Source organism: Cololabis saira, chromosome 1, assembly GCF_033807715.1.
Source record: "Cololabis saira isolate AMF1-May2022 chromosome 1, fColSai1.1, whole genome shotgun sequence".
NCBI lineage: Eukaryota > Metazoa > Chordata > Actinopteri > Beloniformes > Belonidae > Cololabis > Cololabis saira.
Window position 1 is genome coordinate 42,332,517 of NC_084587.1, and position 24,399 is coordinate 42,356,915.

The window sequence follows — 24,399 nt, forward strand, 5'->3', positions numbered from 1 at the left end:
CTCGCTGTCCTGGGCTCCAGGTACATAAAACACAGCACAGATGATTTAAAAACGCAGATGTGGAGGTTAGGAACTTGTATTAATGGGTGTCGATACTGGAGAAACTGAAGTTTGGATATCTGGGTCCAACCGAAGTGAGGTGATACTGGGAGAAACGCCCGGGTGCAAATATGAGCTCCAGCTAGGGATGGGCGGTATGGACTAAAAAATGTATCACGATAATTTCTGGCATTTATCCCGATAACGATAAAAATGAAGATTAAAAAATACCAATTCAACTCCACCTTTATAACTATAAATCTATCTCGCTCTCAGATCCACCATGTTTGTTACACAAATACGTATCAACGGGAATTTATCTTCCTTTCTTTCTTTCTTTCTTTCTTTCTTTCTTTCTTTCTTTCTTTCTTTCTTTCTTTCTTTCTTTCTTTCTTTCTTTCTTTCTTTCAGGCTCATTTCCTTCCTTCCTTCCTTCCTTCCTTTTTCCCTTTCTTCCTTCTTTCCTCCTGCTCTCTCCTTCCTTCTTCCCTTCCTCTTTTCTCCCTTCCTTCCTTTCCTTGTTTTCTCCCTTCCTTCCTTTCCTTGTTTTCTCCCTTCCTTCCTTTCCTTGTTTTCTCCCTTCCTTCCTTCCTTCCTTCCTTCCTTCCTTCCTTCCTTCCTTCCTTCCTTCCTTCCTTCCTTCCTTCCTTCCTTCCTTCCTTCCTTCCTTCCTTCCTTCCTTCCTTTTTCCCTTCCTTCCTTCCTTCCTTCCTTCCTTCCTTCCTTCCTTCCTTCCTTCCTTCCTTCCTTCCTTCCTTCCTTCCTTCCTTCCTTCCTTCCTTCCTTCCTTCCTTCCTTCCTTCCTTCCTTCCTTCCTTCCTTCCTTCCTTCCCGTACGTTGTGCGTGGATTTAACACAGAACCATAAATCAGCTTTACACAAAAACATCATCAACGGGAATTTATCATTTTTACCGCGACATGACAAATTCTTATCGTGAGGAATTTTTTTGACGGTTTATGGTGAACGGTAAAATATCGCCCATTCCTAGCTCCAGCTCAGGAATCCTTCCCATAGCTTGGTTTCGCCGTTTTGTTCACCGGTGCTGTCTCACGTGTGGGTGTTGTCATGAGAAAGACATCTCTGTTTGTGTTTCGGTTGTTTCAAAGGAGACCTGAACTGCATCGCTGGAGCGACGTCTCGCAACGGAGCGTTCATCTGGGACGTCCGGAAGGGAAAAATCATCACCCGCTTTAACGAGGTTCAGACTGAGTTTGTGTTTCGTAACTGTGAGAAAAATTCATTTCATCGACTAGTTACAAGGCAGCTCCTTGCTTTTTTTTTTTTTTTTACTTACAAGTAATTTCATTAGCTGTCAGCGCTTCAGGATGTTAAGTCCAGGTGGAGGAAGTGCAGGTTTTCGTGGGTTCTGTTGAGTGAAGTGGTGAACAGTGTGGTGATGACGCCTCTGTTTCACTCCAGCACGGTAAAAACGGGATATTCTGCATATCATGGAGCCATAAAGACTCAAAGAGGATCGCGACGTGCAGCGGAGATGGATTCTGGTGAGTTTTTGTCTCCTTCAACAGCAATGTTGTGTTTGTTTAGTGGCTCTTAGAAGGATTTCAGTTGGTGAAACCAGCAGAGGTGGTGCTGGGGGTGGGGTGGGGGCATAGACTTGGGTGGATAATCTGCATAAAAATGAATATAATGTTAAACTCATGAAAGATGTGGCTGGGAGGAAGAGAGTAAATAATGAAAAGTAGTGGCTCCCAGATCGAGCCCTGAGGAACACCAGAGGTAGTTGAATAGGCTGAGGAGACCATTTAAACTAGGTTGTGTGTTTGAGAGTCACATATGTTTTATCCAACAGCATCATCCGAACCGTCGATGGTAAGATCCTCCACAAGTACAAGCATCCTGCTGCGGTGTTCGGCTGTGACTGGAGCCAAAACAACAAGTAAGACCGCAGATTAACCCGCCATTTTTCATACAACCGGTAATTATACTGTTGTTGTATAAATAAAGACGAGTTTAGTCTTCGGCTGCTGCTCCTTCACACCCAGAAGAGCCAGTTGAGGTGGTTCATGTGGTTAGGAAGCCTCCTCCATGGCTCCCTGGAGGTCTGCAAGGACTGTGGAGTCCCACAGGAGCTGGAGGAGGTGGACTGGGGGTCTGGACCGCTCTGTTTAAGGGCCTTTCATACATCACGGTTGAGCTGGATGTGGAAGCAGGTGGAGCCTGCGTTGATTCATCCATCTTTCTGAACGTTGGTGCTCACGAATATGGATAAAATGGAGCAATAAAACAGCAAGTCCTGGCGCAGTCTTGAGCCAGTCCTGCAACCAAACTGAGCCCATTTAACCTTCCTCCTCCTGGCAGAGACATGATAGCGACGGGCTGCGAGGACAAGAGCGTGCGGGTGTACTACCTGGCCACCAGCTCCGACCAGCCTCTCAAGGTCTTCACCGGACACCTGGCCAAGGTCTTCCACGTCCGCTGGTCTCCGCTCAGAGAGGGGATCCTGTGCTCCGGGTCCGATGACGGGTGAGTGCTAACAGGCGGTTCACAGCACTTCTGCTCCGGGCTGGTCACGTGACCAGGCGTCTGCGTGTGTGTGCAGTACCGTTCGGATCTGGGACTACACGCAGGACGCCTGCATCAACGTGCTGAGCGGCCACACGGCTCCCGTCAGAGGCCTGATGTGGAACACCGAGGTTCCTTACCTGCTCATTTCAGGTGAGCTCCCTCAAACGGACATCTGTGTTTAATATCAGCTGCTCCGTGATCGATATGTTGTCGGTGTTTGATTCTGTTCAGGCTGAGTGATCACAGCATGATTAGAGATGGAGGCTTCATCTAACCATCAGCTGATAGACTGCAGGGTCAAAAAGCATCCATCCATCCATCCATCCATCCATCCACCCATCCATCCATCATCCATCATCCATCCATCCATCCATCCATCCATCCATCCATCCATCCATCCATCCATCCATCCATCCATCCATCCATCCATCCATCCATCCATCCATCCCTGGATGGATGGATGGATGGATGGATGGCTGCCATCAGGGACGTCTTTGACCGCCACGCGGCCTCCTGTGGTCTCTTGAACAGGTGTTGGGTCTCATGTATCCCGGCCCGTGTCTCAATTCCCAGAACGCAACGTCCGTACTTGGGGAACATTAGTTGGAGGACGTGAGAGCGCGTACCTGTGTTCTTTTTTTTTTTTTTTTTAAATATCTTTTTATTATTTTATAATAGGAGCCCCGACAAACATTGACAAACAAAACAAGAAGAAAAAAAAAGAAAAAAAAACAAAAACAAACATCCAAACACAGACAAAAATTAGACGCAGACAATGGTTAATAAATACAGTGAATACATGAGATAACAGCAACATTTTGACAGCTCATTTAGTGAGTCATGTCAGTCCATATTTTCTCCCCCTAATTGATTTAGGAGTGGAGACCACAGTTCACGGAACATTTGTTCTCGGCCGTGTCCTTTGAGAGTTAGCCTCTCCAATGGGAGGAATTGTATTATTTGTTCTTTGAACATTTCAAAGGTGGGCAGCTGTTCCCCTTTCCAAAGTAGAAGAATACATTTTTTTGCATAATATGTTATTGTAATTAGCAGTCTGTATTTCTTTGAGTCCATTCGTATTTCTGGCAGTTCATTTAATAAATAGGCACATGGGGATAAATCAAATTGTGTCGCCAATGCAGCTTTACTAAATGAGTGGATAGAGTTCCAAAATCCATTTCATTTTTCACAATACCAGAACATATGCGCAAAGGTACCTTTATTGGTTTTACATCTGGGACAGTTTGGTGAATTGTCATTTGAAATTTTATTCATTTTTACTGGTGTTAAATATTTATGAATGAATTTAAAGTTGGTTTCTTTAATTTTGTTACTTGTAAATGGAAAATGTATTCTGTCACAGATATTAAGCCAAATGTTTTCGTCAAATTTAATTGCTAAGTCAGTTTCCCAGATCTCCAATAAAGGTAAAAAAGATGAATGGCATTCTTTTGATAGTATGTCATATACTTCGCTTATTTTGCCCTTAATAGTGGTTGATGTTATTGGTACTTGTGTTCTTGAAGACGTCACAGCGCAGCTAACAGGCAAACAAGGGTTGCTACGCGTAACTTTACATAAAAACAAACAACCTGATTCTCTCAAATGGGGCCGAAATCACCGACAGCAAGCAGGAACGAGAAGACAAGACAGTGATGGGTGCAGCCTGGTGACTGTGAGGTGTGTAGCAGCGCATGTGAGTGAGTGTGTAACGTGTTGGAATAAAAGGACAGACTCTTTAACGTAGGACAAACAGAAAAGGACAGGCTTAGAGGGGGAGGGGCTTCCCTGTCCGGTTGGATACCGTCTAGTGCAGGGGTCGGCAACCCAAAATGTTGAAAGAGCCAGATTGGACCAAAAACACAAAAAACAAATATGTCTGGAGCCGCAAAAAATGAAAAGTCTTTTATACGCCTTAGAATGAAGGCAACACATGCTGCATGTTTCTATATTAGTTATAACTGGGGGAAGATTTTTTTTTTTATTATGCACTTCAAGAAAAAAGTAGAAATGTCGAGAAAAAAGTAGAAATGTCAAGATTAATGTTAAAGTACAATCTTGAGAAAAAAGTTGAAATGTTGAGAAAAAAGTCGAAATGTCAAGATTAAAAAGGAAAGGAAAAAGGAAGAAAAAAAGAGGAAAAAAGGAAAAAAAGGAAAAAAGAAGAAAAAAGAAAAGAGAAAAAAGAAAGACAAGAAAAAAATGAAAAAAGAAAAAAAAAGAAAGAAAGGAAAAAAAAAAAGGTCAAACATTTTTGAAAAAGCTCCAGGAGCCACTAGGGCGGCGCTAAAGAGCCGCATGCGGCTCTAGAGCCGCATGCGGCTCTAGAGCCGCGGGTTGCCGACCCCTGGTCTAGTGTGATACATATCGATGAAATGAAAGTATCAAGTACGCACTGTCTACGTGTAAACATACAGGTCCAATTACATTTACATGCTCATACATATGTCAGTATACCAGTATGAGGTCATACACACACTCATTTACATGCGTATGAATTCTTTTTATTTCCTCCTTTACTGTATATTTACTCCTGACACCTATTTTATTACTTTTGCTTTATGGTGGGAAATGTTTAAGGTGTTGACTGTACGGCTCTGTAGGTTCTTGGGACTACACAATCAGGGTGTGGGACACCAGGGACGGCACGTGTCTGGATACCGTCTACGACCACGGAGCCGACGTCTACGGTGAGACACCATCCACTGCACCACACATGCATAAGGGATGATGACGTCACAGGACGGTGGACCAGGTCCCTCTGGGAGAAAATGGAAATGAAAATGATAAAACTCAAAAAAAGTTGCTTTAACGCGACAGCGTTTTGATTTTAAATGAAAACTCTTGTTACGTAGAGAACGTCAAGCTTCTCAGAGTTTCAGCCAAAATAACCAAAACACCCTGAATTAGACTCTTAATCTCAGTTCAGTTATGACCCTTCTAGATGGTGAAGTGTGTGCTTGTGCGTGAGCAGGTCTGACGTGCCACCAGAACCGTCCCTTCACCATGGCCAGCTGCAGCAGGGACAGCACGGTGAGGCTCTGGTCGCTCACGCCGCTCATCTCTCCTCTGCTGCTCAACGTGGTCACCGAGCAGCCGTGGGAGAAGATCATCGGAAACACAGGTGAGATCGGACCCCGGAGCCGCTCGCTCGGCTCTCAGGGCCCGCCTGACCCACGCCGCTCCCTGCGTCCCTGCAGACACGGCCATGGTTCCCGGCGCGCCGCCGCTGCTCTGCGGTAAGGTCTCCAGAGACGTCAAGCAGGACCTGGACAAACTGACGGCCGACGTCCGGGCCAAGAAGCTGCGCTGGTTCTCCGAGTGCTTCTCGGTAAGGACTTCTGAAGGGTCGATGGTGTCTCACGTCAGTTTAACCGTGAAGACGTCTAGTGGGGACATGAAGTCGTGAGTCTTCCTGCATGCTAGTGAGAGATGTCTCCTCTGCAGCCTCCAGGGGGCAGCAGCAACCTCTGGGACCTGGTGTCCGTCATCGGCGGTCAGGACGACTCGCTGCTGCCCGCCAGCTACAGCAAAGGAGTGATGCACATGAAACACCTGCTGAAGTTCAAGACGGTGAGTGATGAACCGGACCGAACCCCCCTCGCCAGTGCCAGTATGCTTTAAGAAGGTGCTCTTAAAGCGTACTGGCACCCAACCCAGTCCAGAAATCCAAATATGGGCAAAGGGGTGGAACAAATGGTGCTGGAAATGTCTGGTACACGCCCACTTTACCTCAGTTACCACAGGTTAGCTACTTTATCTCATCCTCATTGTGCTGAAACCCGTCCGAGCGTCTTCATTCGAGACGGCGCCACTGACATGACATCAGAACGAGGGCTAGCGGAGCTCCTGCCACCGCGAGCCGAGGCTGCTCAGCTGCTCAGTTGCTAGGCAGCCGCGGGCTGCACTCACCCGAGGTCGCCCACCAGTCACTGGGGCGGAGCAGACTAGATGGCTCGGTAACGCGTAACTGATCTCCGTTGGTCCAGTTCCTAAGCTTGGGAGGGTCATGTAACCTAAAAATGATGAAATCAAGTTAAGTTCACCTTGAATCGTGAGTTACAGCGATAGACGACAGTCGTGAAGACCTCTAGCGCCCGTTGGACGGGAACGGGAACGCCGCTGACGCCTGCCGTCATTGAGCGACCCAGCCCGGCCTCTGGACTCTTTGAGTCGGAGGTCATGAACTTACCTTCTTTGGAAGGAAGAGGTCGCCCACATCAGCTCATCTCATTGGAGGAAGTAGAAGCTGATGATCCAGAACCAGACGATCTCCTCTGGTTAGTCCTGGTGGTGAAGGTGCATGCTCCAGACGGCCGTCCGCCCCTAGTGGTCAGTAGAGGAACCACTGATTAATTTATTCCTGGATTGTGTCTCAAGCCTGAATTATGGTTCTGCGTCAAACCAACGCAGAGCACACGCCGTCACCGTGACGCCGTCGTGAACCCTTCGGACTTCTCCGTCACTCCATTTCACCGCGGTGCAGTGTCCCCCGTGACTGCTAGTTAGCGATCTTTTCCTGAATGGTTTATCCGACTTTTTCCGGTCACAGTGAATCAAAGAGATAAGGACAACTATTGTGCAAAAAAACAAAACAAAAAAAATCACACATACACGAAGAAAAGAGTGCTGAAAGTTCACGACTGCTTCAAACCGGAAACAGGAAATGTGTTGCTACCAAGCGAACCAATCACAGCCCTCTCGGTCTGCGTTTGGTCTGCGTCGCCTCGACGCGTAGTTACAATTTTTGGGAGGTGCAGGTCAGTGACGGCGTGTGTTACGCGTCGATGCTGGTGTCGTTTTGACGCAGAACCATAACTCAGCCTTTAGTCACAGCAGGGAGGTCAGATACCCAGACTACACCGCTGTAAGCCCCGCCCCCTGATGAGACAGACAACCAATCAGGTCACAGAGAGGCTCGTTTAAATAACAGCTGTCTGTTATTTAAACAAGGAAGTATTGAATCAATCCAGCTTGTGCACAGAAAAGAGAAGCAGTAATCAATGATCAAATCATCCGCGTTTTACTCACTTCACATGATCGTTGAACCTCTCACCTGCAGATAAAAACACGTGAGAACAGCATACATTTCCTAAACTGCCTCCTCGGTTCTGCTCATGAGTTTCTTCATCATGAGGAAACATGTCGCTACGGAGGACTAAAGGTTTCAAGAGGTAGCTCAGACCAGTATGTCTCCCTCTTGTGGCTGAAGTGAGGATTATTAAAGCAGAAATGAGCCTGGGGTAGTCATCTGGCAATCTTCTGTCCATCAGGACAACAAGCTTGAATTCTTTCAGACTGCAGCTGACCTCGTCTTTGTCTAGGGCTGCAGCTATGGAATATTTTATAATCGAGTATTCTACTGAAAATTCCATCGATTAATCGAGTAATCGGATAAAACATTTTTTTTTTTAGTTAAAGAGCAATTATAAATATATATATAAGATGTTAGATGTTAATTGGCATTACTAAGACTAAATTATATAATACAGTAGGTTCATGGCTGTGCATTTAAAAACCCTGAATTTACACCAGTTGACCAAATTCACTGCCTTCACTCCAAAAACTAAGGATCTTACCAAGAAATGTTCTTATTTCCAACCTAAAAATGCCATTACACCTGATAACACACATCACTTAAAAGGTTAGGTGTTTTTCCCACGTGTTTCAATTGAACTTTCATTTGTGTTGAACAAATTTCTAGTTAAGTTTTAAGTTAAAGTCTTGATAAGATTTTGAGTTTTGGCAGTGTTCAAAATAAAATTCTGAGACCTGCTGTATTGGAGCACATTAGTCACCAGCGCTGCTTGATGTTTTATCCATCAATGACTGCAGAGCTAAAATTGAAAACTACACAGTTAGCTTTATTACATTTTTATCTTTCACACTCATCACTCTACAGCTCTGTGTATTTACAGATTAAATGCGTTAGCCACGCATCGACAGTAGTCATAATTAATAGAAACCTAGCCCTTCACAGGGCTAACGTTATGTTAGCAAGGTACCGTAACGTTAATCTTATTAATTAGCGCTACGTTAACTTAATTTTACCTTGTCTCAGGTGACGGCCCTCCGCTGTCGGAGTAAACAGGGTGTTGGGTGGAGATGCTGCAGCATTGAGGACGTACTGTTGTGGTATCAAGCGCTGTCTTACAGTGAAGACATGCAACAGTGTTAGCCTTGGTGCCCAGCTTGAAACACTCCCACACTTTTGACATTTTCTGCCTTTTCTTTAAGTAAAAAAACCAATATATCTGCAGCATCTTTCTTCTTCCTTTACGTGCGTCGAGTCAGCGCGTTGTGCCGCATTAAACGTAGTCCGGGCAAAATACCTGCTTTGAGCTGGCAAAATTAAACGATTCCTCGAGGCAGAGAAAATTCCTTGATCATTTTTTTGTAATCGAATTACTCGAATTATTCGAGGAATCGTTTCAGCCCTATCTTTGTCGTTTGTCCTCTTTTTAATCGCTGCGCTGCTGTTTTTCAGTCTGAAGCCCAGGAGCTGACCATTGTCAAGATGTCCAAGTTCGGCGGCGGCATCGGGGCTCCCAGTAAGGAGGAGCGGCTGGAGGAGGCGGCGGACATCCACCTGAGACTGGGACAGATCCAACGATACTGTGAGCTGATGGTGGAGCTGGGGCAGGTGTGTGACTCTGGTTCAGGGGGACCCCCATGCATGTGACTACTAACTAAAGACCCGATCCCGACCAGGGAGGAATCCCTGTCCCACTACCCCCCTCCCAGCAGCTGGACGCAGCTCTGTGATCTCCACCCCTGACTCCACCTCTGCTGTTTATCTGGATGTTAAAAAACTCCTCCCTCAAAACAGGAACCAGAGTAGATCTGTAAAGTTGGGTTGTTCTGCATCCCTGTGGGACTTGGACCAGAACTGTCTAAGAACCAGTTTTGGCTCTGAAAGAAGGGACCGTGGCGTCTGAGCGTGATGTGACTGCTGGTTGTTGGTCCTCTCACCAACTTTATGAGACAAAGGCGACGGATTGATCTGTTTATGGAGGTGATTTGATGTGTCGCTTGTGTCTGTTTCAGTGGGAGAAAGCCTTGGCTGTCGCTCCAGGAGTCTCCATGAAGTACTGGAGGAAGCTCATGCAGAGGTGAAGCACAGCTCTGACACCACCAACTGCAGCTGTACCCCCCCCACTTTTATTGCAACTGTGTTTATAACTGCAAATATCCTGTGTCTGTGGGATGTGCTGGGATCTCAACAGGACCTTCCTGGTTAAAGAACGGTCAAAGGAATAAAGATAAATGAAATATAGGATGAAGCAGGCATTGAAAATGATTGAATGCTTTAATTATCACCTGTTTTGTTTAAGACAATCATTGCATGTTTGTCGTTGTTACGTGTTTGTTACATTTGTTACATGGTTGTTACAGGTTTGTTACATGGTTGTTACATGGTTGTTACAGGTTTGTTACATGGTTGTTACATGGTTGTTACAGGTTTGTTACATGGTTGTTACATTTGTTACAGATTTGTTACATGGTTGTTACCGGTTTGTTACATGGTTGTTACACATTTGTTACATGGTTGTTACAGGTTTTTTACCGTTTGTTACATGGTTGTTGCAGGTTTGTTACATGGTTGTTACATTTGTTACAGATTTGTTTCATGGTTGTTACAGGTTTGTTACATAGTTGTTACAGGTTTTTTACATGGTTGTTATATGTTTGTTACATGGTTGTTACCGGTTTGTTACATGGTTGTTACATTTGTTACAGATCTGTTACATGGTTGTTACAGGTTTGTTACATGGTTGTTACATTTGTTACAGATCTGTTACATGGTTGTTACAGGTTTGTTACATGGTTGTTACATGGTTGTTACAGGTTTGTTACATGGTTGTTACAGGTTTGTTTCATGGTTGTTACACATTTGTTTCATGGTTGTTACAGGTTTGTTACATGGTTGTTACCGGTTTGTTACATTGTTGTTACAGGTTTGTTACATGGTTGTTACATGTTTTTTACCGGTTTGTTACATGGTTGTTACCGGTTTGTTACATGGTTGTTACATTTGTTACATGGTTGTTACCGGTTTGTTACATAGTTGTTACAGGTTTGTTTCATGGTTCAAATCAAATCAAATCAAACTTTATTTGTAAAGCACCTTTCATACAAAAAATGTAACACAAAGTGCTTTCCATAAAACATAAACATAAAATGTATTAATGCCCCCCCCCTCCCCCCCTCTCGCCCCCTCCCCCTCCCCCCCTCCCCGCACACACACAGACAGACACAAGCAGACACATGGTGTAGACATGGCTAGGCACAGAGGATCCAGGTGAGGAAACGGTAACGGGGAGCCGTCCACGCCAGGAGGTCTCATAGCCCGCAGCTACAAGGGGGGGGGGCCCTCAGAGACCATCCCGGCCCGGACGGATAGAGGAGTCCACACCACAGCGGTGAAGCCGTGGTGCAGAGCTCCACAACCATCCAGGCCAGAACCACCCCCAGGACGACCCCCTGCAGGCCAGAGTCACTCCCAGCATGGAGGCTCCCCATGAGGAAACACTGGAGATAAAAGCTACAAGAAAGCAGGATAAAATACAGTAAAAGAGTTTAAAAGAGTATAACATAACATAAAATCCTAAAAGTATGTCTAAAAAGCAAGACATTAAAAACTAAAGGAATAAGACAGTAAAATGTATAAAATAGACCATAAATAACGACTAAAATATTTAGATAAAACATTAAGATAAAACAATGAAAATAAATTATGATAAAAAAAGGATAAACTAAATATAAAACAGAGCAGTAAGATCCAATAAAAATAAGGGTGAGCATAAGAAATTTAAAAGAGTTAAATGAGTCAGTTAAAAGCCTGATTAAAGAGATGGGTCTTGAGCCTCTTTTTAAAAACATGTTACATTACATTGTTACATTGTTGTTATGGTTACAGACGAGCCGACCAGCTGATGGCCGAGGACAACGACGATGCTGTCCCATACTGCATCGCTACCGGAGATGTCAAAAAACTGGTGACCTTCTTCACAGGGAGGGGGCAGCTGCTCGAGGCCTTACTCATTGCACAGGTACACAGAGGAGGCGGGGCTACACACACCTGGAGGAAGGGATTATGAGTCGTGGGAGGGGAAGTGATCGGATGTGTTGTTCTCAGGGAGCGTGTGAAGGGAACATCCGTTTGCCGCAGAGTTCATCGGTGAATCACACGAGCAACGACGTGGACAGCAGACAGCAGTACCAGAGGTACCAAACACTGCCGCACCGCTGCATCACAAGGTCACGTTTGTCTGGGGGTTTAAGACTCCACAACATTTAACAGAAACCTCACAAACCTTTGGACTTTAACACTGAAGCAGTTGCACACGTGGTTACTGAAATAACCAGAACCGCACAAAACTGCATCACCTGATCTTTGTTCTGATCTTCACTTCAAACATCTAAAGCTGAACTGTATTGTCTAATTCAACTTGGAGAGTTTAGGAGAGGAAATAAAGACACTGGGAGGACGTTTGACGTCATTAAAGTATTGCAGCTGTGATCATTTGTAAGTATTTCATGAAAGTGACTATCACCTCTGATGGGCCTTCAGCTGTTGACTGACTCGCCTCCGGCTGCGAGCATCTTTCCTCCTTAACTGTCTTTGCTGATGTCGCAGCAGATTTGAGAGGCCTGGTCGTCAGCCGTGTTTTCTCTTTTCCTCGGCAGCCTCCTCCATCACGTCTGTAAGGAGCTCGCCGAGTGGTACTTCCAGGACGGCTGCTCGGTTCTGGCTGCGTGCTGCCACCTGGCTGTGGACGACGTCAAGGTACCACTCTCATCATCAGCGCGTCACCGTGGATGCAGGGCAGCTTTAAAGTGTGTAAATGTGTTTCCAGTTAGCCATGACCAGTCTGATCCGGGGGAACGAGCTGGAATTGGCGGCTTGCGTGGGTCTCGTCCTCGGCGAGGCAGCCAATCAGAGCACGGCTTACTGCCTTGAACTGCTGGCCAGGAAGTACATGACCACCCCCACATGGTAAATCTCCACACACCTGCTATGACTAAACTCTGAACCACAGCCCGTTTGTCCAGTTCTTCTTATAGTCCTTGTTGTCAAATCTGCTGAAAAGCTGCCATGTGTGATGGATTCGTCTGGCGTTACACAACATTGCACAGTTTATTTCCCTTCAGGGATTAATAAAGCATCTATGAATTTGAATGGTGCAAAAATCATCTCTGAATTATCACAATTATCGTCATATCATATCAAAGCTTTGAGCGTGGGAAACCAGAGCCAAGCTTTGCTTGAAGCCTCATTTCTCCACAAAATGAGCTTTGAAATTGCAAACAAACGCAGCTCTCGTGTTCTCTGTTTTCATGCAGGGAGCTTTCAGTTGAGCTGCTGCAAATGATCCCAGATAATCACATCTTACTGGCCAAGCTGTGCTCCTTCTACCCGGGAAGTTCTGCAGAAATCAACCAGGTCCACCAAAGGGTGAGGAGATCCATCGTCCGTTCAGGCGGGAGCGGGGGGGGGCTCCGATAATAACCTGAGCTGTTTGTCGTTTAAAGTGCGGCGTCCCCTCGATGGAGGAGTGTACGGCGTCGGCAGAAGGAGCCGCGAGCGACGGAGATTTGTTCTCTGCTGTTAAACTCCACCTGCTGGGCTGTGAACCCGAAAACGCCCTTCAGATCGGCATCAATCACGTTAAAGGTACCAGATGCAGTAAAGTGTCTGCTTTCCTGTCCATACGTTCATCTCCTACCCAGATAAGATGTGCTTCCCCGTCTTTGGCCCAGTGGTCCGGTTAGAAGGTCCTGAACTGGTGCTTTTCGTCCGTGAGCTGATTATTTGGTGACCAGAAGTGTTGAATTTGTCTGAAAACTGGACATTTGACATAAATGTGTTGCCTTTTACCCTGAACCGTCACGTCTTGGTTCAGATGAAACTCTTTCATTTTCTGTCTCACCAGAACAGCTGGCTGGCTCTGATTGGACGGTGGACACCGTTTACCCAATCCTGGACCTGATGAGCTACATCCGGACCGACCGCCTCATCATGGCCAAGATGACTGAGTGAGAACATTCATGCGAGTTTGGTTTTTTCCTCATATATTGGGACGATAAGAACTACAGATGCAAGTCCCTTATTTCATCCAGTAAATATTATCGATAGAACAAACAAGTTGTTTTACAATATGAAGATAAAGTCGACTCGGGTTATCTGCAGATGTCTGTTCAGATTACATGACTCTGTCTTGCAATCAGATGATCCGTCACATTCAAGCCACTTCAGCATCCAGAGGCCTCACACAGACCGTAGAGAACTGAACAAGGCTCCTGTGATAACACCCATGTGTTTTTTGAGGAGTACATTTGAGGACTTATTTTAGTTTCTGCATGCCATGTTGGCAGGAGCTGACTTTCCCCAACCTGGTTAATCCAGAAATGGACAGATGACGAACGTCAGCGGGAACATACCCACCTCCCCAAGTTTTAACTGACCCGAAATGAATATTACTTAACATTCACTCTGATCAAACCATCCAAACATCCTCACTTCAAGTGTTGCTACTGAAACCAGATCTGGAACAAGATCTGAATCAAAATCTGGAACCAGATCTGAAAAAAGATCTGAATCAAGATCTGGAACAAGATCTGAATCAAGATTTGAATCAAGATCTGAAACCAGATCTGAAAAGGTCAGAAATGGTCAGATGCGGAGCTGCAACTTCCTCTTGGTTCTCCTGTTTCCTCAACCAGGAAGTTTTTGTCCTCAACCTGGAAGTTGAAGCGATGTTTGGTCGCTGCTCATTAGGGCTGTAAAGCTAGCGGCTTGTTTTTCCCCACTCAGCAGATCATTACGCCCCCATGTGGTCAGAAGTAGCGTTACTACATAAGGTGAAGTTAAAGTTAGCTCAAACAATCAGTTATATTATTTTTATAATAAAATCAACATGGAAGTCCAAAAAGAGAAGATATTTAAAAATCTTTGCCGGGTGTAGCTGCATCATCAATATAAACTCTGTGTTCGATCCAGAAACAGAAGATGGAACTTGTTTTGTTTTTATTTGTCATCATGAAGTGATTTTAAGACCAAAGTAGAATTTATAAAGCGTTTCGACTGAAAATGTAAATGAGGTGTCATCAGCATAACATTAACATCACTGCTGTATTTATGACCATGACTGGTAATTACCTGAGTGTGTGTGTGTGTGTGTGTGTGTGTGTGTGTGTGTGTGTGTGTGTGTGTGTGTGTGTGTGTGTGTGTGTGTGTGTGTGTGCGTGTGTGTGTGTGTGTGTGTGTGTGTGTGTGTGTGTGTGTGTGTGTGTGTGTGTGTGTGTGTGCGCGTGTGTGTGTGTGTGCGCGTGTGTGTGTGTGTGTGTGTGTGTGTGTGTGTGTGTGTGTGTGTGTGTGTGTGTGTGTGTGTGTGTAGAGCCCGCAGTGAGCTGTTGATCTTGTGCGGGTACATCGGAGCTCTGCTGGCCATCAGAAGGAACTACTTCAGCATCGTACCTGCGCTCTACGAGTACACCAGGTAAATGCTCACCTGTGTGAGAGTTTCACTAAAACCGTCCACAGCTATAAAAACACCAAGAACCCACTTCCCCGTGTCCCCCTGATCTCCTCTGCCGTGCTTGGTTCTGCAGCAGCTTGTGCTGGAAGTGGAACGGGTTTATCGTAGTTAGAACCACTTGGAATCAATTCACCACAAAGTTTATCAGGTTTTTATTGGGTGTCTTTTAAACATTCACGGTGTTGGATGGGAAAGTAAGTGAACCCTTGTAGTTATCAGCTGATTGTAGCTCCTTCAGCTGCAGCGACTTCAATGGCATCGTTCAGTATCTCTGGATCAGAGCCGCTCAACGCTCAGGAGGGCTTCTGGATCGACTCCAGAACTCAAATATGAGTGCAGTTAGCTTGAATCTCAAACTCCTAAAGATGCACAGATAAAAAGTCTATAAACAAAATACATACAGACGCACCGTCAGGATGAGAACCAGAAGCAGATGGTTGCTCTACTGCTTCTTCCTCTCACCTGGGTCAGGTCGTGGGGGCGTGTCCTGGGTCTTCCCCGGACTCTCCTCCCACTGGGACGTACCCAGAAAACCTCACCAGAGGCCCATCGGGCTCCTGTCGATGTGCAGGACCAGCAGCTCTACCCCGAGCTTCTCACCGTCTCTGAGGGAGAGCCCGGACACCCTGCGGAGGAAACTCATTTCCACGATCTCAGTGTTTCGGTCACCGCCCACAGCTGGTGACCACAGCTGAGGGTGGGAATGTACACGACTGGTAAATGGAGAGCTTCACCTTTCGGCTCCGCTCCTCCTTCACCACGACTGACAGACGGAGAGTCCGCATGACTGCGGACGCTGCTCCGATCCACCTACTGATCTCCTGCTCCGCCCTTCCCTCACTCATGAACAAGACCCCACATAACTGAGCTCCATTAGCCGGGGCAAGATCTGATCCCCGACCAGGAGAGGGAACCCTTTTCTGACCGAGGACTCTGATTTAGAGGTGCTGATTCCCATCCCAGCTGCAAGCCGCTCCAGAGAGTTGGAGGTCTAGGCCCGGTGATGCAACAGAACCAAATCATTTGCAAAAAGCATCTGTCTGAACATGGAGGCAGCACATGAGGTCACAGGTTTAGAGACTTCAGCGTTGGAGACTAACGAGCAGGCCGGATTTAACCGGTTGACGTAGCAGTGATGATCTCCGGCATGGTGTTGGGCAGCCCGGCCGATGCTTCGGATCATCTTGAGCCGACTAGCGAGTGAAGGTTTTTTCTGTTTCTCAGTCAGCTGCTGAAGAGGAGGGAGGTGTGTGTTCCTCTGAAGATCGAGCAGCTGTCCGTGGAGCTGGACGCCTGGAGGGCGTGTTCCCAAACCAACAGCATGTAGGTGACACACACACACACGCGCGCGCACGCACGCACGCACGCACGCACGCACGCACGCACGCACGCACGCACGCACGCACGCACGCACGCACGCACGCACGCACGCACGCACGCACGCACGCACGCACGCACGCACGCACACACACACACACACACGCGCACATACACACACATAACCAGGCAGGGTGGGCATGATGATCGGTTGTTGGTGCCGGCTGATGAGCTTCCTCCTCTGGACATGATGAGGAGGAAGGCCCAGATGCTGAAGAGGTGCCACAATGAGGTCAGTTACCACGGAAACCCAGAAGCAGAGAGCTACAGTGATGGAGAGCAACTCCTCTCAGGAGGTGGATGCATTTCTGTCTGATGATGAAGAGCTCCTTTGGGTTTGAGGAGCTCCGATTATTGAAGACTGAAGGCTCTCTGACGCATCGAGGATGCCACTCCTGCAAAGACAGCCACTTCTACATCAGAACACTGATTTGCAGAACCAGATTTGCGGATTTGCATTTTAACAGCAAAAAGAAAAACAATTAGCATCAAACAGATTTGAATGTTTCTTCTGAGTCTCCCGCAGTAGACTGTCCAGGTGTTACCCACCCGTCACCACGGACAGCTGGAGGAAGCTCCCAGCAGATAAAAATGACCTTACAAACAGGAATAAGCAGGTGTAGATGATGGATGAATAGATGGACTTCATCTCTCCAGGATGTCCCGGGTCCTCCTCAGACCTTCTCCCAGTACAGCTAGTCTGAAACCCCCCCGGGGAATTGGCCCTGCCGAACCTCGAGGAGTATTTCTATGCTGCACAAATCAGACCTTTGATATATTGGTGTAACAGTGAGTATTTTTCAAGATGGAAAAGTATAGAGATAGAGCAGGCGGGCGTTGAAGTACGAAACTTGATAGCATATAAAGGCTTATTGGGAAAAATAGGTAACCAATTGAATGTAATAACTAAAAATACAATTGAAATATGGAATACCGTCGTTGAAAGGTATAAACTGGAGAAAGAGATAAAGAAATTGAGTTGGTTCGCATTTGATGATTGGTTTATACCTGGAACAAATGATAAAGGGTTCAAACAATGGGCAAGAAAAGGGATCACAGCAATATGTACAATGGTTGAACGGGGTAAGCTGCAGAGTTTTGAGAAGTTGAGGGATAGATTTGGACTAGACGAACATGAACGATATCGCTACCTGCAAATAAAGGACTATTATGAGAAAGAGATAAAAACTGACACTGAAAGTGAGGTTGTTGAGGTATTTCAGAGAGTAATCTCAGTCCTTTATAATAGTTTAATGTCATGTAGAAAGTCTTCTTCCTTTTATATTAAAGAAAAATGGGGAAAGGAATTAAAAGAACAAATAACAGAGGAAGCTGGGTTTAATATCTGTAAAACACAGTGCACGTCCACTAGCTCCAGGATCTGGAGAGAATTCAACTGGAAGAATATGGCCAGATTTTTTATAACCCCAAACATTAAGAAAGGGGCGGTGTCTACTCAGTAGCCATGCAATATGCATGTGGCCACATGGATGCTGACCATACACATGTATTCTGGTCCTGTTAAAAGGATACTGGGACAAAATATGGAGGGGTTTACATAAGATAATAGGGTATGAGATACCAAAAACATGTAAGATACTTTACTTGGGGAACTTAACACAAGATACAATACAGAAAGAAGATGAGTACCCTGTCAAAGTATTGCTGTCAGCCAGTAAAAAAAACAATGACCAGAATGTGGTACAAAGTAGACCCTCCGACTGAGGAGCAGTGGATGTGCACTGTGGAAGAGATTTTTGTAATGGAGAAAATCACACATAAACTGAGACTACAAGAGACACAATTCGAGGATAAATGTGAAAAATGGACTGATTACAGAAGACGAGAAGAGGACACCCCCATTGCTACTGAACAACAAGGACATTGATCTAAGGATGAGTGCTTAACTATGTACAGTATGTATGATTAGGGGTGTAACGGTACACAAAAATCTCGGTTCGGTACGTACCTCGGTTTGGAGGTCACGGTTCGGTTCATTTTCGGTACAAGAAAACAAAATGCAAAATATAAACGTGCTAGTTGTTTATTACACACACACAAAATAACATTGGCTCTACATGTGCCGGCGCTAGGACCCCGCGGACGTGTGTTGTCGGGCGGTGTTTTCCTTCAGGCTTCCCTGCAGCGTCACATGCAAACACAAACACACGTACCTGGCAGAAACATTTCTTTATATCATGTTGTCTGTCGCCCGCGATATTTTTTCTTTTTTTGGCCGGCGCCATAGTTGGCTGGCTACAAACTCTATACATCCCATAATGTATAATAATATGCCCGCGCTCTCAGCAGCGGTACTCGCATCGTTAAGGCTGATTTATGGTGCCGCGTTACACCAACGCAGATCCTACGGCGTAGGGTACGCAGCGAGCGGCCGTACGGTGCACGTCGCTGCGTACCCTACGTCGTAAGCTCTACGTTGATTTAACGCCGAACCATAAATCAGGCTTTACTAGGCAACGAAGCAGGTTGACTCCCGTTGCAAAACAGCGCTGCAGAGGCGCTCATAAACGTAAATGATCAGTTTTTTTTTTTTTTAGGCCTGGCGGGGGGTCTCATGGTAGGGGAAACACTGGACTTGTCACAATTATGTGCTTAGCTCTTTAGTTCTTCATTAGTTAGTGCCTTTTTCTTTAATCTTAATACTTTCTCGGTGTGAGCGCAACTGCAGCAGCGCTCTGCTCCACAACGTGCGGTCCTCTACTTAATATGTCCGTGTGGAAACTCGTTCGGTACACCTCCGTTCCGTACCGAACACGCTATACCGAACGGTTCAATACAAATACATGTACCGTTACACCCCTATGTATGATGTATCCTGACACTGTAATTGTTGAGAGAAAATTTTAATAAAAAAATAAGTTACAAAAAAAAAGAAACCCCCCCGGGGAGGCGTCCAGGAGGCGTCCTAGCCAGAGGAACCAGCTCAGCTGGCTCTTTCCAATCTGGAGGAGTGGTGACTCTGACTCCCTCCTGGTTGAACTCTCCTCTCAGAGCTGAGAGAATGGAACCAGCATCTTTCCTCCTGAATCTGAGGTTTGATGGGGTCTTATCTGGGGCATTCATTGAGATAGATGGACTTAATTGATCCCAGGTTCAAACAGTCACATTATGTCCACATGTTCACACCTACAGTGCTGCTGTATGTCCTGCTGGCGTCTGCAACGCTCCGGTCTCATCCAATCACTTCTCTTGTTTTCAACAGTCCTCCATCAGACCATCAACAAGAAGAGTTCAGCCGCCTCGAGAGGAGACTCCGGCCCACAGACCCTGGTAACAGTCCTTGATGTATTCCAGTCTGAGAGGAAGAGTGTGCTGCTCACTGATTGGCTCTGTGATGGGATGGGAAGTGGCTGATGAGATAAAGTGTCTACAGCATCAAATCAGAAACACTTGAGGCAACACTTACGTTTGCTTTGACTTTGTTTTCTTCACAGGAAATATTAAAATACACCCAGTTTTACATTTCAGACCTGCAACACCTTCCAAAAACGTTGGAACAGTAAAATCTGCACCACTTCCGCCCCCAATTTGTCTTGTTGAAAAATACTTTAATGGCATTAATGCTGCCATCGCAAAAATCTGGAGTATCACGTCTATTCATCTAAAAAATATCCTGTATACTGATTTGGGTTAATCTGATCAATAAATCAGTGTCATCTGCATATGGACTGACGTTTGTATTCATTCAATCAAGATGGCACTGAATTACAGAGACAGAGGTCCTCATACAGAGCCTTGTGGTGCTCCTTGGCTGGTATGTTTCCACCATGTAATGGTCCATCCTGGACGGTTTGAAGATATTCTCCACTGCAGAAGGAGAACTATGTAAATCCCTTCCAAATTATCTTTGAGCAACATCGATCTTAAATGCTTCAGATCTTCTGTTTTGCTGCTTTCCACCTACACGGCCCGTTCGCCAACTGTGCCCTCTGCTCTCCCGGACGAGTGGGCTTGGTCACAACAAAACCCGGCTTTCTTCTCCAGCTCCGACCAGGTGACCATGTCAGGCCTCAGTGACGATCAGGATAAATTCAGCTCCCACCCTTTTGCTCCCTGGAGGATGCTGGCCCCAGAGGATGCTGGCCCTGGTTCCAGATGAGCTGCAGTCACCATGAGCACTTTGTGGTGCTGTGTGATACCCCTCCTAGATGTAGATGTGGACCTTATGGCCCTGGAAGGGTTGCTGGAGTCGGTAGAGTGTTCTGGTCTCCAGAGTTCAGCCCATGAGACTTTCTTCGTTGGAGCTCACGTTTGGTCCATGCTCCTTCGTCTGATAGTTAACCCACTTCTTCCTCCTGTCGTCCTCCTGGACCTCTCTCCCCTGGACTTACCTAACTCCACAGGTGGAAATGAGCAGTTCCCAGCCACTGTTGTCGTAGTTACCACTGATGCCTTTCATCTGCAGGAAGCTCTCAGTCAGCCTTTTTGTGGTTTCTGCGGCGACCTCACCGCTGATCAACGTGTCTCTAGAGTCTCTGGAGCATTGGTGCCGCCTTGAACTTGTCCACCACTTAAGAACTTGGAACGTGTTGAAGGTCCGAAATACAAAACTGCACATATAGCAACAAATATAATACATTTGACAAGAAAAAAACTGGAATATCTTGGGTTCAGTTGGGAATCTTCTGCATCTCGTTCGAGGTTCTAGCTCAGCCTTTGTTGGCCGAAACCTGACGTACACAATCGTTCCCTCCTTCCCTCAGCTGCCTTGGTTCTGTGTGGCGCCGACTACGTGACGGGCTCCAACCTGCCGAGCCACTCGGACCTCCAGCTGTCGTGTTTCACCGGACACAGGATCCAGGTGTGTGTCTCTGGGCTTCACCTGTCAGTGTTTGTACTGACACTGACTCTTCTGTTCTTATTTGTGTTTTTCAGGGTCCGGTGTTTTTGCTGGAGGACAGTAAGTCGGCCATCTCCCTGAACGATGCCTTGATGTGGGCGAAGGTCAACCCTTTCTCTCCGCTGGGAACGGGAGTCCGCATCAACCCCTTCTAGCCCTCAGAGATCATATCTGGGAGTAAAACAAAAACCGGCCTGAAGAGAACATTTCCTGCTCCAAACTCAGCCAACCGAATTTTCAAACCAGCTTGTGGCTTTTGTAGACTTTGGTTGTTAGTGACGCTGTGACGTGACCAGAACTCAAGACTTGCTTGTTAGGACTCTTTCATCGCTCAGCCGACCAAAGTACAGCTGTGTACATACAGGGTATGAATCTAAACTGCTCTACTGTAAAAAGAAATCACTGGAATAAAGTAAATGGCAGATTTATGACCTTCTTTTTCTGCTCAGTTGTCGGTTGTGAATGCAGGTACAGATGTTTGAACCCGGGGCGGTAATCGGATGTCTTGCTTCTTTGGTTCATGCACTGTTGCTATTCTTATTGTGACTTTTAAGTACCTGAAGCTAAACTGGTCATGAACAAACCTGCAGTTCCTCTGCTGACCACTAGGGGCCTGGAAAGGTCCAGGAAGGTGGTTGGGCTGGGATTTTCCTTTATTGTGTGGAATGAGGTGGAAGCACTTGATGTTTCGCGGTATTGTTTGAGTGTATTTATAAAGGAGCTGTCAATCAAGCAGCTGGAAGGAAGAGGGAGTCCCCGCTGATGGCGGGGGAGGGGCCAGCATCCTGTCGTTAACCCGGCTGTTTCCGGCCCTCCTCCGGCTGACCTCACGCAGACCCCACCCGTGTTCCTGGAGAGCAGGCGGTTTGGACCCCGGCCAACGTGTTCAGGGTGGCGATCTCACAAACGAGCTCACGACAGATTTACAAGGAATGTCAACGGCGAACGCAGCCGGAGACGACTGATTTACAGGCGGAGTGAAGAAACATTTGTTCAGTCGGCTGAACCGGGGTGCTGCAGCTCTGCACTTCTCTCTTTCAGTTGTAGACTGAAGACACATCCAGCCACGGAGGACAAAGGTTGTGACCCGTCTCAGTGCTGCTGCTCTGTTGTTATTCTGCCATCATAACATTTAACTGGGAGGAAACGCTGGAAGTGTAATATTTGTACCGGCTTCAGGCATTGTGGTGTTTAACAGCACACCCAAACAGGAAGGGCTCTGGTGTGTGAAGCAGGTTAGGAATCCTGACTTTCTCAGAATCCAGCTGGAGACCCAGTCCGTACGCCTGACTGGGGGACTGGGAACGTTCTCAGACTGGGGGATTGGGAACGTTCTCAGACTGGGGGATTGGGAACGTTCTCAGACTGGAGGATTGGGAACGTTCTCAGACTGGAGGATTGGGAACGTTCTCAGACTGGAGGATTGGGAACGTTCTCAGACTGGAGGATTGGGAACGTTCTCAGACTGGAGGATTGGGAACGTTCTCAGACTGGGGGATTGGGAACGTTCTCAGACTGGGGGATTGGGAACGTTCTCAGACTGGGGGATTGGGAACATTCTCAGACTGGGGGATTGGGAACGTTCTCAGACTGGGGGATTGGGAACGTTCTCAGACTGGGGGACTGGGAACGTTCTCAGACTGGAGGTTTGGGAACGTTCTCAGACTGGGGGACTGGGAACGTTCTCAGACTGGAGGATTGGGAACGTTCTCAGGCTGAGGGATCAGGAACGTCCTCAGACTGGGGGATCAGGAACGTTCTCAGACCGGGGGATCAGGAACGTCCTCAGACTGGGGGATTGGGAACGTTCTCAGACCGGGGGATCAGGAACGTTCTCAGACTGGGGGATTGGGAACGTTCTCAGACTGGGGGATCGGGAACGTTCTCAGACTGGGGGATCAGGAACGTTCTCAGACTGGGGGACTGGGAACGTTCTCAGACTGGGGGATCAGGAACGTTCTCAGACTGGGGGATCAGGAACATTCTCAGACTGGGGGACTGGGAACGTTCTCAGACTGGGGGATCGGGAACGTTCTCAGACTGGGGGATCGGGAACGTTCTCAGACTGGGGGATTGGGAACGTTCTCAGACTGGGGGACTGGGAACGTTCTCAGACTGGGGGATCAGGAACATTCTCAGACTGGAGGATTGGGAACGTTCTCAGACTGAAGGATCAGGAACGTCCTCAGACTGGGGGATTGGGAACGTTCTCAGACCGGGGGATCAGGAACGTTCTCAGACTGGGGGATTGGGAACGTTCTCAGACTGGGGGATCAGGAACGTTCTCAGACTGGGGGATTGGGAACGTTCTCAGACCGGGGGATGGGGAACGTTCTCAGACTGGGGGATCAGGAACGTTCTCAGACTGGGGGATTGGGAACGTTCTCAGACCGGGGGATTGGGAACGTTCTCAGACTGGGGGATCAGGAACGTTCTCAGACTGGAGGTTTGGGAACGTTCTCAGACTGAGGGATCAGGAACGTCCTCAGACTGGGGTATCAGGAACGTCCTCAGACTGGGGGATCAGGAACGTTCTCAGACTGGGGGACTGGGAATGTTCTCAGACTGGGGGACTGGGAACGTTCTCAGACTGGGGGACTGGGAACGTTCTCAGACTGGGGGATCGGGAACGTTCTCAGACTGGGGGATCGGGAACGTTCTCAGACTGGGGCATCGGGAACGTTCTCAGACTGGGGGACCGGGAACGTTCTCAGACTGGGGGACCGGGAACGTTCTCAGACTGGGGGACCGGGAACGTTCTCAGACTGGGGGACCGGGAACGTTCTCAGACTGGGGGATCGGGAACGTTCTCAGACTGGGGGACTGGGAACGTTCTCAGACTGGGGGATCGGGAACGTTCTCAGACTGGGGGACTGGGAACGTTCTCAGACTGGGGGATCAGGAACGTTCTCAGACTGGGGGATTGGGAACGTTCTCAGACTGGGGGATCAGGAACGTTCTCAGACTGGGGGATCGGGAACGTTCTCAGACTGGGGGATCGGGAACGTTCTCAGACTGGGGGATCGGGAACGTTCTCAGACTGGGGGATCG

At 47.2% G+C, this 24,399-nt stretch overlaps 1 protein-coding gene across 1 annotated transcript in view; it reads left to right on the forward strand.

Moving 5' to 3' along the window:
- The window catches only part of wdr17 (WD repeat domain 17), a 39,804-nt gene extending 18,038 nt beyond the window's left edge, over positions 1-21,766 (forward strand). Inside the window, exons 9-32 of the mRNA XM_061733084.1 lie at positions 1-20; positions 1,149-1,240; positions 1,462-1,544; positions 1,853-1,939; positions 2,362-2,526; positions 2,603-2,718; positions 5,172-5,258; positions 5,543-5,692; positions 5,769-5,899; positions 6,016-6,141; positions 9,056-9,211; positions 9,616-9,680; positions 11,489-11,621; positions 11,708-11,796; positions 12,259-12,358; positions 12,429-12,568; positions 12,916-13,027; positions 13,105-13,246; positions 13,506-13,608; positions 14,970-15,071; positions 16,335-16,433; positions 19,711-19,778; positions 21,212-21,309; positions 21,384-21,766. The exon at positions 1-20 is cut by the window's left edge and continues 149 nt beyond it. Coding sequence (XP_061589068.1) covers positions 1-20; positions 1,149-1,240; positions 1,462-1,544; positions 1,853-1,939; positions 2,362-2,526; positions 2,603-2,718; positions 5,172-5,258; positions 5,543-5,692; positions 5,769-5,899; positions 6,016-6,141; positions 9,056-9,211; positions 9,616-9,680; positions 11,489-11,621; positions 11,708-11,796; positions 12,259-12,358; positions 12,429-12,568; positions 12,916-13,027; positions 13,105-13,246; positions 13,506-13,608; positions 14,970-15,071; positions 16,335-16,433; positions 19,711-19,778; positions 21,212-21,309; positions 21,384-21,503 — 2,584 coding nt within the window. The 3' untranslated portion in view covers positions 21,504-21,766. The remainder of the gene's footprint in view (positions 21-1,148; positions 1,241-1,461; positions 1,545-1,852; positions 1,940-2,361; positions 2,527-2,602; positions 2,719-5,171; positions 5,259-5,542; positions 5,693-5,768; positions 5,900-6,015; positions 6,142-9,055; positions 9,212-9,615; positions 9,681-11,488; positions 11,622-11,707; positions 11,797-12,258; positions 12,359-12,428; positions 12,569-12,915; positions 13,028-13,104; positions 13,247-13,505; positions 13,609-14,969; positions 15,072-16,334; positions 16,434-19,710; positions 19,779-21,211; positions 21,310-21,383) is intronic.
- The last annotated feature ends 2,633 nt before the right edge of the window (positions 21,767-24,399 follow it).